The sequence below is a fragment of the Sinocyclocheilus rhinocerous genome, unplaced genomic scaffold (genome assembly GCF_001515625.1).
Source record: "Sinocyclocheilus rhinocerous isolate Xijiao unplaced genomic scaffold, SAMN03320098_v1.1 scaffold1164, whole genome shotgun sequence".
NCBI classification, from domain to species: domain Eukaryota; kingdom Metazoa; phylum Chordata; class Actinopteri; order Cypriniformes; family Cyprinidae; genus Sinocyclocheilus; species Sinocyclocheilus rhinocerous.
This window is the reverse complement of record NW_015643253.1, coordinates 1,159,286-1,172,145: the sequence shown is the minus strand read 5'-3', so window position 1 is coordinate 1,172,145 and position 12,860 is coordinate 1,159,286. Positions and strand designations below refer to the sequence as shown.

Sequence of the window (12,860 nt, the reverse complement as noted above, 5' to 3'; positions counted from 1 at the left end):
CAGAGTCATATGGACCATTTTTACGCTTTTATGGTCCTTTTGTGTCTTTTTTGGAGCTTGACAGACTTAGTCCGAGTTCATTTGTGTCCAACAGAAGAAAGTTAGTCAAAAAGATTTGGAACAACATGAGAATGAGTTAATAAAGACAGAACTGACCCTTCACAGTTAAAATATGAACACTTCATATTCACAGGCTCCATGAAAACACATTTTATTTCTGTAATGAAGTCACATGAAAAATTAAGACATTTTTGGCTTTGTTTATGACATCACAAGCAGCTTATGTGCATTGTTATACATACCTATGAAAACTTTAAGCATAAACTTAAAGACTGTCTACCCATATCTAAATATATATCTATAGATTTCAATTTTACATTGCATAAACAGGATACATATTACTTATACAAGTACTTGCCGGATAAGCTACTACATAAGTGAGAAGAATGTTAGTGACAATAATGACGACAATATGTTTACTAAATCAGACGAACCACGAGCACAAGCCAAACACAGCAATTACCATCCTAAGAAAAGCCGGATCCGCACCCGGAAGTTCTCGGATTGTAACGTACACTTCTCCCATTGATTCAGCACCACTTCTGAAGCTAAACCGCACAAACATCACAAGCATGTGACTCACTCCCGTCTCGGTTGACGCAGGACAGATGAAGGGTGACTGTGGAAGATATATCAAAGGCGCTAGTGTGGTAAAATAAGACACTGTGACTGTACTACAAAAACAAGGCTCGCTCTGAAAAAGCAGCAGTCCAGCTTGGGAGTGTCCCGATGAGGATCGGAAGAGGAGGATAAAAGCTTTGTTCCGGAGAAGGCGATGTTGAAATGGAGGGGCCATTGGCTCAAAATTTGGAGGCTTAAACCACATAGTTGGTTTCAGAGCGCTGACTGGATTCAGGCACTTCCTTTGTGTCCTTCGCTGCCACAGGCTGTGACTTGTGCTTGGAACCAGAGACCTGCTGGCTGTTGGAGACTACTCCACGAAATCCTGGAGGAAGAGAGCAGTCAGACATGTGCAGCAGCATTTATGATTGAGAACCAAGCCATTTTTGCAAGGGTTAGTTTAAATTAGTTCTATGGTATATTTGGTATAAAACAGTTCAATACTACTAAACTGACCCTTGTCTAGGGAAAGTATGGAGAAATAGTTAGTTAAAAATTGTTTATTTTGCTCAACCATTAGGGTAAGATAGGTAACTGGCCTTACGATAACAGTGTGGCAATGCCATGATCCATATTAAGAAATAACACATAAAAATAATGATTAAAAACACAAATAAGACACTTGACTGTACTACAAAACAGGTATTTTTTTGACAGGGTTTTAGTTCAAATGGTGCAAATTGTGGTAAATTTGATATAAAACTGTTTAATAAGACTTATTTTGCTTAACCAGTGCTTGAATGTTACTATAAATTAAATGCATGGTGTGAGATAACTGGCCTTACAAAAACATACTGTGGCGGTATATAAAAAAATCAAATATTAAAATAATTAATAAAAAATTACATATTTAATTGAGACAATGACTTATGCATGGCACCAAGGTTCTTATTTTTAATTTTAAATATTTAAAAAAAAAAAATTTTTTTTTTTTTTCAATTAAATTTAGTTTTTGTTTACACAAAGTTATTCTACATCTTGTAGTTTCAGCCTATTTAATTTTTGTTTTAGTATTTTTAGGGCTACAAAAGTAAATGAATTCACTGGTATAATTTAAAAAGTTTACATTTCTCAGCACCGACTAGTGTTATTGCTATCTAGTGGCATTTTCAGCAGGTGAGTTGTACAGGTTTCAGGTTTTATAAAGTACCATTAATTTAAAAATATTTGATCTATTTATATACATTTTATTGTTTATATTAGTTAGTTCTGGGGTCATGAAAATGTGTTTTAGTTTAGTTTTTCCCAGAAATCATTCTAATATTTTCCCAGTGTTTCCCAATAATCTTTAGTTTTTACTTTATTTATTTATTTTGTTAACAAAGCTGTTTTCATTTAATTTGTTTTCAATTGCAAGCACTCCAAGGTACTACCATGAATATCATCTGTGCAAAAAAAATATGGTATTATTATGGTAACATGTCTAAATATCCATGGTAATACCCTGGCATTACAGCAGATTTCTTGCTCTAATCCATTTCCAGGTGGCAATTAGTATATTGGCCTTGGGAAAAAGGATGTTGTCTTACTCTTATTGCAGTGACGCCCATGCCAGCCGTCCCTGCACTGGCACCTGTTGGGCTCCACACAGGTCCCGTGTGCTCCACAGCTGGGCTCGCAGACAGCTGCACACACGTATACACATACACATTCAGCCATACACAGAGACGCAGTGTTTAGTCTTAGAAACGTATCCTGTGCTGTTCAGCAAGCCTGCAGCCCGAGTGGAAATTTTAAGGTGCAATCAAGCACCGCCGGTTCATTTTCCAGTGTGTTTATTGTGCGCAAGCAAAATGCATAGAGCGATGCTGGGGTGAACATGTGTTTTTGATCAAACACGTCCACAGTTCTTCTGCCAAGTCGAGATAATCTCACCTTTGGAGCACAGATCGCCATGGTAGCCTTTGCTGCACTTGCATTTGTTACTCCCCGTGCATTTGCCTCCATTTCTGCACGGCTGTCGACATTTACCTGCAGACAACAATCGCAAAATGCATTAGTCGCAATCCCAAAATGCACAAAACAACATAACCGACTGCAAAAGAGAATGTTTTTTCTTCGCTAACTGCCATTTCAAAATTATTATCTGAACTTACACATGTTCTATTAGTAACTTATATTGTTATGACAAGATCATCTTGTCAAAGAACTATAGCTCTTGTTTATAATTAATTTCTCCATTCAGGTTCCATACATACATGTTATATATTTAACACACACAAACACGTATATATTTATTTAACACACACAAACACGTATATATTTATTTATTTACCCCACTGGAGTTTTATGCAGTATCACCTTTATTTTGTTTCATTATTTTTTAAAATCTAATAAAATAATATTTTAATATTATTTTTAGTATAAAATATAAAATTTGAATAATTTTTTTTTAAGCACACAGTTATTGTTTTATTTATAAATAAATTATTACAATTATTGTTTTATTTATAAATAAATTACTTATTTATTTATTGGGGATTTCAGTATCAAGCTTTTTAATATTTTATTTTATTTTATTTGCAATTTCGCTTGTCAAGCTACAGTAACCGATCTTGCTTTAGGGATGTTCAGATATTTTTTACTGAATATAAGATAAAAATATTATGAACGTCATTCTGAACAGAAATCGAATATATATTTTTTTATTTAAACATTATATATTAATATTACATTGCATGTTATATTTATAGAAAATATACAATGTAAATTTTTCAGTGTACACAGAAGTTAGACATTTATTGAATGTATTTATTTGCCATTGGGGTTTTATGCAGCATCAAGCTTATTTTATTATTTTTGCCTTTGGGGCTTTTAAGCAATTTTTCTTGTCAAACTACAGTAATTGATCTGGCTTTAAGGATGTTTAGATATTTTTACTGAAAATGAGACAAAATGATGATGTTCAGAAAAGCATAGTAAACTAAATGAGACATAAAAAAGGAAATTCAATGCTTTTGAAAAACAAAAGCAGGGTCACACAGGCGGACAGACCCTTCCCAAACACTCTCGGATCCTCTTACACCTGCATATTTGATCAAGACCAACTGAATTTCAGCGGCTTCTTTGTTCCTTGACAAATCAGCGAAATCCATACCCATGAAACCAGACAAAGAGGGGGACGTCTTTGCATAACATGACCTTAACGGGACTCCGGGCGTTCATGTCATAGGCCGTTTTGACAGAGAACACGATACTGCAGTGGATCAGTCGGCAACAACTGGCTTAATGCTATTAAAATGTTACAGAGATGTTCCTTCAATATTTTCTCTTCCCTCCCTTTTCAGACCAAACGCCTCTGAATACTGCAATACTTCCTGCCTTTGAACAGGAAAGGATGAAATTCAGGGTCAAAGAGGAGTTGTTTAAACATCAACGACATACACTACAGACCTCTGAAGCAAAGGAAGTATGTATATATAATTATTACCAAAGCAAACCTCAGCGAGCAAGTCCTAAGTGGCATTTATCTCAATACTTGCGTTTAATTTAAAAAAAAAAAAAGGAAGAAAAAGCTTTCTGTGAATGGCCAGAGATAAAATGCCACACTGTTTGAGTGCATGTGAGCTCATGAGGTTGTTATTAGTGATTAGGGTGACAACACAACTGCATTACATCCTGTGTTTGCCCATGTAGGTGCCGGCCCATTAAACACTAATGTGAGAACACACTTCACTTAAGAAGTTTACTTGGAGAACTGCTCTGAGGGCAATTTGTGGAAGTGAGCCTATTACAATCTAAGAACAACAACACGGCTTTCCCTTTGAAAGATGATGATAATAATGTAACAGCCAGTTAATACTCTAGGTTAGAAGTTAATAGAGCTATTTAGTTAGTAGTCCTAAAAAGTTGGCATTTTTGAGTCATAGGTTCAGGAATTTCTAATAGGTTTTTTTTTTTTTTTGAATGTTAGTTTTTGAGTTATGAGCAAAATCAAATCTGTTGTTTTCAATTTTAATATTTAATTTACTCCTATGCTGCAAAGCTGAATTTTCAGTATCATTACTCTAGTCTTCAGTGTCACATGATCCTTCAGAAATCATTCTAATGCGCTGATTTGGTGCTCAAAAATGCATTTCTTATTATCTTCAATGTTAAAAACAGTTGTGCTGCTTAATATCTTTTGTGGAAACAGTAATGCATGTTTTTCAGGATTCTTTGACAAATAGGAAGTTGAAAAGAACAGCATTTATTTGAAATGAAAATTATTTTTATATATTATAATTGCCTTTACTGTCAGTTTTGATCAATTTAATGCATTCTTGCTCAATAAAACCATTTTATTAATAAATAAATAAATAGTACTGACCCCAAACTTTTGAATGCTACTTCTGAACATTACTACACAAAGACTATCGGTAGTTTAGTAGTTGCAGTTCTTATTTAACAACTTTTTCCCCCTAAACCCCCATTTTAATTGTTTTCCTTGCAAACTGGCTTGATTTTGTTTAGATCACTGTTAATTTGTTCTGTTATTGTGGTCTGACTGTAGTTTGTTCCTTTCACAGTGATGATGAAGGTACATGTAGCTGAACTCACTGAGCTCACAGCGGCTCCCTTCAAAGCCGACGGCACAGATGCATTTGCCAGGATGAAAACACGTCCCTCCATTCAAACAGGTAGTGCTGCAGTTAGCTGTTAATGTAGAAAACCAACGCAAAGTCAATGAACACGTCACAAACTACAAAGAGAAATGACGCACAAACAATTTGTGCTTTTATTTATATATGTAACGGTTTTGTATAGATCACGTTTCATGGTTGTGACCTTTTTGGTCTAAATCATTTAGGAACAGCTGTAAAAAAAAAAAAAAAATGTAGAGACTATGATCAGAATTTCCAGGCTACTTTCTGTCTTGGTTTTGGTTAATTAGTCATGTTAAGCCATTTATTAATATGTAAGCTCTCATGTGTATTTTTGTGTATTATATGTATTCTTTTATAGCATGTTTAGGTCAAGTTCAAGTTTCCTGTCCTGTTGGTATTGATTTATGGTTTAATGAATGGTGGCACAATATAGCACAATAACTGCATGTTTGATACGACGTAACAGGTAGGAAACTAACCTCTCTCACAGCTGGGTCCAAAGTAGCCCGGAGGACATATACACACACCTGGGCTCATACACAGGCCACCGTTCACACATCTTGGGGAACAGAGGGCTGAAAAAAATGTTAGTTTAAGTATTATATCTAATACACCAGAATATATACTTTACTTATAGCAGCTCATCCCACATGATTCAAATTGTCTTAATGCAAAATAAAAATACATTTTTCCAGGGTCAAACTCACAATAAGGTAAATATATTCTAGTTAAGTGTTAATTTTAAGTTAAAACTACACATATTAAACTTCCCACAGCTATTGTTGTTGAAGAATGGAAGGATAGTTTAGGCCGCAGGTTTTCTTGATATGCGAAGCACAAATCTTTGTGGTTTTGGCAGCGTCGCAGGCAAAAACAAATCTGCCAAAAGCTGTGTTGGATGAAAGGTGTTTTGTGGAAGCGGTTTAGGTACAAACACAGCTACAATGAGGATATTGAAAACATTTTCAGCGTCTAATGGAAGCCTTTTTTTGGTAAACCGCTCTTTAAAGTTGTAAATAGATGAAAAACACATGTTTGTGCCTCCCAACCTGCTGGGTAATTCATATTTTTTCAGACAAGAAACCTTCTAGAATACATGTGTGCTCCATTCCTTAATCTAAACTAGTACATAGCGGGCTTAACCACGCTTTGTAATTTGCACAAGGCATTTTGGGAAGTGATGCCCTGAGGTTGAGTATAATCATCATCATAATAAACTATATGCACTCGTTTGTTTCCAAAGGAGGCTTGTCTTTCTGAGAAAAGAGTTTTGCAGAATACACTTCTCTTATTTTTTACCTATCTGGCTTTTGTAGTGGAGACTTTATGACAAGGTTTTACATGCTCACATCTGGATTTATGTGGCTCCAGGTATGATATGAGACCTTTATGGGACACTTCCGAGATCCAGTAAGAACAAAACTATTGATAAAACCTCAAAGATTTAAATGAATATAAATGTTATATTTAAATTATAATGATTAAATATATAATATATCATTACAGTATTTCAATTAATATAAATAATTAGTTTTAATTTTTATTTGAATGTTTAACTTTTTTTATTATTTTATTTTATTTTATTCACAATGCAGTTTAAGTCAGTAACTTACTACATACTAACTTTGTACATCAGTAACTTTGTTTTTATTTGTCTTTATGGTGGCCCTATATAAATATGGTTACCTTTCTCACAGTGAACACCGTAAAAGCCATCCTGACACTCGCAGACCTGCCTTTCATTGCAGTAGCCTCCATTGCGACAACCACCAGGGCACTTTGCTTCAGAAAGAGGAGACATTAATGGTGAGAACTTTTCCTTTCTTTTTTTTTGACTTCACCAAACACTTCATAACTTACTCCCTTCCTATGCCACTTCAAGGACATCAGATTCTGAGAGAAGTTGAAAGAGCAGTGAATTCAATAACAGTACTTCCTTCAAATGAATTGACACCAGCAAGGAGAAAAAAAGGCTTTGAGGTGAAACCAGAATGTCAATAACTTTGTCAAATGCAATGTGGCCCCGTATGCTGTTGCAGATATGTTTCAATATAATTCACAACTGTCTTTAAAGACCATTTAGTTTAGTGTACTTGACATTCTGTCATTTACTCACCCTCATGTCATTTGACTTTCTTTCTCACAATGTCCAAGCTGCGCTTTTCTATACCATGAAAGTGAATGGGGACCGAGGCTGTCAAGATATATTTTCAGAGAAAAACGTCTTAAATTTGGGTCTGTTCTTCAAAAATGCTTGGAAAGTAGCGCTGGAAAGTCATATGGACCACTTTTAATGCTCTTAGTCCCCGTTCATTCTCATTATATGGAAAAGAGAAGCTTGGACATCCTGTTAAACGTCTCCTTTTGTGTATTTGTCAAGCCATACAAGTATGGAATGACATTAAGGTGTGTAAATAATGTCAGAATAATTATTGGTTTTAAGGTTCACTCAATGCAGTTTTCGTTTATGCCATGTTTATGAAACACAAAACTATTGTTCCACATTCTTAAAAATGCTCCTTAAAAAGAGGATCAACTTGAAGGTGTTAAGCTATATCAACTATGTCAACGTCATTTTGTCCTGTGGGTGAAATTCAAGCAGCCAGACTTATAAAAAAATCAAGTTGTGAGCACTAGTCATTAAGGCACCCTCAGCTGTCACTAGGAAACACTTTGCTTCCTCCCTGCGGGGTGGCTTCAGACAGATGGACCATTTGATCTGTGAAGTCTACACGCCGAATGGAGAGGGGTGGAGAAGGGTGTGTAGGGGAATGCAACACCGTGAGATTAGTGTGTGCGAGAGAAGGGAGGGGGATCAGAGAAAAACATAACACGCTCATTCTAAAAGGCTGCAGCTGGCAGGATTCACATGACCTCATGAGCCAGCGATGGCTTTGTGGGTGAGAGTCACCCGTACCATGATCTCTGCTTCTCTCTCTCTTACCAACTACTCTTAAAGAGGAGACAAAACATGCTCATTTGTGCTCCCTAAGAAAGAAAAATCATAAATAAGATCCTTTTAATATCTCAATTGTTTCTTCTAGAGCAGATGAAGACTTTTAGCTAAGTCTCCTGGTATTTCTCTTGAAGAAAAAACAATTTCACATACACTAAGTTTGTGGTCAGTAAGATTTTTTTTAATGTTTTTGAATGAAGTCTCTTATGCTCACCAAGGCTGCATTTATTTGATCAAAAATACGAAACAGCAATACTGTGAAATATTATTACTTTTTTGTATTATTCTACTATTTTTTAAATGTAATTTATTCCTGTGATGGCATAGCTGAATTTTCAGCATTCATTACTCCAGTCTTCAGAGTCACATGATCTTTCAGAAATCCTTGAAAACAGCTGTGCTGCTTAATATTTTTGTGGAAACTGTGATAATTTTTTCAGCATTCTTTGAAGAATAGAAAGTTCAGAAGGAACGGCATTTAAAAATGTTTGATTAAAAACCAATGTTATGCATTCTTGCTGCATAAAATATTCATTTTCTTTAACAAATAAAAACTTACTGACCCCAAACTTTTGAAAAGTAGTGTATGTACATCTTCAGATCTCAATAATGTATTGCATTGTTTCATAAAACCAAACGTTTACCACATCTTACCATATACAGAATACTATATTTCTCTTACAGCTCTATACTCATTGTATGTCAAATGTCTCATTTGTGTCTGTTTATATTTTATTTTAGAAGATGCACAACTGAGATGAAGCTGAGTTGAATGTACTTGAAAACTCTTCAGAGTGATAAAATTGGGTCTGGGCTTTAGTCTGCAATGTTTCAATGCCTGATCCAGTGTTTTACATGTCCATAACATTCTCTTTTAAACCACACAGTCATTCAGCATCAGCATCCATGGTTGGACTACAAAGTTTGAAAACTCACCTCTCTGGCACGTTTTAAAGAAGATAGCGTTGTGTGGCGTCCTCAGAATGATGTTTCCTCCAGCATCCATCACCAGGATGGTCACCTCAAATGCTGCCACACCATCCTGGTCGCCTCTGCATGGGAAGCCCACCTGGACCACTGAGTACACAAAAGCCCTTTTGATTACTTAACCTTAAGCATCGATGTGCCACAGGTTACATGGGTTATGATAATCATCTCATAGATGTGATTTTAAGAATCTAGGTAGATAATTATGTGAATATATCAATTACACATCATGATTATTCCAGTATTCCACCAGTTTATTATCAAAACATTTGTTAAAAGGATAGTTCACCCAAAAATGAAAATTCTGTCATCATTTCCTTGCCCTCAAGTTGTTCCAAACCTGCGTGAGTTTCTTTCTTTTGTTGAGCACAAAAGAAGATATTGTTGGTGATCAAAGAGTTGACGGTAGCCATTGACTTTCATAGTATGGAAAAAAAAAATACTTATGGAAGTCAATGGCTACCGTCAACTGTTTGGTTTCCAACATTCTTCAAAATATCTTCTTTTGTGTTCAACAGAAGAAAGAAGCTCACACAGGTTTGGAACAAGTGCAGGGCGAGTAAATGACAGAATTTTCATTTTTGGGTGAAATATCCCTTTATTTGAAATAAAATGGGAAAATGTAAGCCACAACTATAGTGAAATAATTAAAAAGAATAAAAGCGTACCAGAGGCTTTGTGTGGCACTGATCCTAAGAGAGGAACATTGACGGTAGGGTCATCCATAATGTCTTTATCCAATGAACGCAGAGTCTGAAACTCATAGAAGTACTCTGCCTGAATTAAAAGAAGATAAACAAAGGTTAACTTTGTTTTAATCTTCAAAGAAGTAGATTAGATTTGCATAAAGAGGGGCGTTTGGGACAATAGCACAAAAAAGGTTGAATGTGGTTCATGACAGGAGCACATATAAATCTGTAAAGAGTAAAAAGAAGGTTTCCGGGTATCCTTAAGTTTGCAAGGCTATCAATTTCCTCCGAAAGAAGCGCAGCTTCGCTCTCTAACTAATGACCTCAACCTTTTGAGAATTACACACTTGTGAGGACAGCCGTGATGGCGAGGCCAAACACACGCTACAAAAAAAAAACTGTCCCAAAAGGAGATGAAAGCGAGGGAGACAGTTCTTTTTTCCCCTTTCTTTTTTTCTGGTCTCTAGATTTCGGAGTGTAAAAGCTGGGCAGCGTTTGATGAAGGCAAAAGTACACAAGCTGTGTGGAGAGCTTAGCTAATCCTACAGCTGAATGGTAATAACCAACACAGATAACTCTCGCCGCCAGCCTTTAATGCCGGAGACCTTTGTTCTAAAGCCTCAGCGGCCGTCTTTGAAGCTAACAGGGGCCAGGACAGAGTGGGCCCTTCTCGTTTTCCTCCGTATCCCTCCCCTTGCTATTTTAATTTCTCCCTCTTGCTGCTCTTTCGTCAAGTCAACATGCCATTCACGGATTATGATCCCGGTGTGCAAAGATAGATCATTTGTAAAAAGAGATTCCTGTACATTCCCCCCAAAAGTTGTGAATGAAGCCGTGGTGCGTATAAGAGCATCACAGATCTAGTTTCCGTTGGCAGTTTAATAAAATAATTTTTTTTGTAATGGAAAATTATATGGGTGCATACGCGTGATGTGAGTAATTCATGATATTACAAAATATGTTCACATTGACTTTTAAAAGTTTCAACGTATATGTGTATTTGTGTATTTTTTTTTTACTTTTCTCCTTGCTGTTGTCACATTTATTTGCGAACTGGGGTTGGTAAAACTGCTTTGGAAAATATTTACTGTAAAAAGTGCCAAAAATAAATCTGAATTGAATCAAAAAATGACTTTAGCAGCTAGAAATGTTGTCAGCTTAATACAAATAAAAGTACAATTATTACTATTCATTATTATTTTTATTATGTTACTTTTATTATTATGCCTTATAATGCTTAAAACTGGTCATACCAACCGGGAATCCTGAGAATCAAAACGTTTTTTAAAAGATTTCCTCTCTGAGATCTGAACGATTTCCTTTCTGATTTTAGTCATGTAATTTGTAATGAATACCAGATAGTGGCTATTTGGGACCTTGTGTGAAAAAAAAAATTGCCACTGTTTCTGCCAAAACCATAACGAATTACAAAGAGGACCAACAAGCAATAACAACGCAAAGCAAAGTGATTCCAAATGGAAGTTTCGTTGTTCAGTAAAGCGCGGGCTCTGGCAAGCCGCACGCGTGCTCTCAGTGTACTCATGACGACCCAGATGTTTGGCACTAATGGCACATGCTTTGATCCGCGTGCAGCTTTACAACACCAACAATGCAAAATACCACAAGAATTGAAATTACCTTTCCCTTTCAAATTAGGCCAATATACGACACAGATTCGGTTTACAATATCAAAGTGCAAAAATATTTTATTAATTCATTTTGTTTTTGTTTTAAAAAAAATAATAATTTGAAAAATGATTTATAAAATATATATTATTGTAAATATTATTGCATCCATTATTATTCTTAACTCAGAAAATTAATTTTTTAATGTTAAATTAATTTAAATGTAGGATCTTGTTTAGCCTAAATGGTGTTCAGATATTTTATAGGTACACAAATACTAAGAAATATAACTATAAGAAATATATATTATCAACAGCATATTTCACATTTTTTCATGTATTTCTGAGTTATCTTCTGCATAATTGTAAAACAGCTTATTTAGACGAACATGTTAATCATAAAAATCAATAAACCTGAAAACTCCACGTACACGTATACTTAAAAATAACCTTAATTCAATAATTCTGCTTATCGAGTAGCTAAAATATGTTTGTTTTAAGGATGTTTAGATTGAATACGTCGGCATCAAGAAAATAAAATGTGTAATGTGTTCCTGGCTAAGATCAAGCCAGATAAAGAATACATAAGTTTTACAGTACCTGATCAGTGGCTTGCCAGGTGAAGTTCACGTGGTGGATGTTGACAGGTATTGCTGGCATTCGCTGCTGTGCTTTCCTGAAGTCGTGTGTGAATGGGGCCATTTTGCCCTCGGAGACAATTAAAATATCCTCCTCAAAACCTGTTGGATAAAACATTAAGCCTCTCATAGCTTGGAAAAAAGTTAAGTTATGCACTGGCTTGGTTTACACTTGGGCTCTAATAGCATTAACGTGCCATTGACCCAGTAAAGAAACCACGTTAAACACTATTACCAATTAATATTCGTGCTTGATTGGCATCAATCCACATGTACATGCTTCCTTGCTCTTGGGCAGCTTCCATCAGACCCCCTAAAAGCAGAAGAAAGCACGTTTTAAGGTGCAGTTGAACAGCAGGCGTCCTGAAAGCCATCCCTTGATTTATTTAAAGTGAATTAGGAGTGCTAGCTCTCCCCTCTCGCTGCAATCCCGTGCACTAAATGTGTCTCGAGTGAGTCTTCAATTGACAGAATGATTCGCGCGGACTGTTTCGCGAGCTACTTGTACGCAGCCGGAGCCTACAGTTCACAGATTTCGCCACGAGGTGGCGTGGTTTTAATACAAATTCGCAATTAAAATAGTCGTTATGCATACAAGCTGATTAATGTTTTGAAGTGTAACAGCGTGATAATGAAATGTTTTCTTCCATCATTAAAAAGGCTACTTTTGGTTTAACCAAATTAAAAATGGATATTTT

General features: G+C 35.7%; 1 protein-coding gene across 1 annotated transcript; it reads right to left on the bottom strand.

Moving 5' to 3' along the window:
* Positions 1-797: 797 nt before the first annotated feature.
* Positions 798-12,602, bottom strand: wif1 (wnt inhibitory factor 1). Its single transcript, XM_016574703.1, has 10 exons — positions 12,398-12,602; positions 12,125-12,264; positions 9,879-9,987; positions 9,160-9,300; positions 6,954-7,049; positions 5,747-5,842; positions 5,221-5,316; positions 2,557-2,652; positions 2,211-2,306; positions 798-1,006 (listed from the first exon to the last, which is right to left on the bottom strand). Exons 1-10 carry the CDS (start codon positions 12,534-12,536, stop codon positions 876-878), a joined length of 1,140 nt encoding a protein of 379 aa, XP_016430189.1. The 5' UTR covers positions 12,537-12,602; the 3' UTR covers positions 798-875.
* Positions 12,603-12,860: the final 258 nt, after the last annotated feature.

Excerpts from the sequence above, each read along its gene's own strand:
- wif1 (XM_016574703.1), bottom strand. The coding sequence starts at position 12,536 with ATGGCTTTCAGGACGCCTGCTGTTCAACTGCACCTTAAAACGTGCTTT. Across the intron at positions 7,050-9,159 it reads CTTTAAAACGTGCCAGAGAG|CAAAGTGCCCTGGTGGTTGT; the intron begins GTGAGTTTTCAA and ends CTCTTTCTGAAG. Across the intron at positions 5,843-6,953 it reads CGGTGTTCACTGTGAGAAAG|CCCTCTGTTCCCCAAGATGT; the intron begins GTAACCATATTT and ends CATTTTTTTCAG.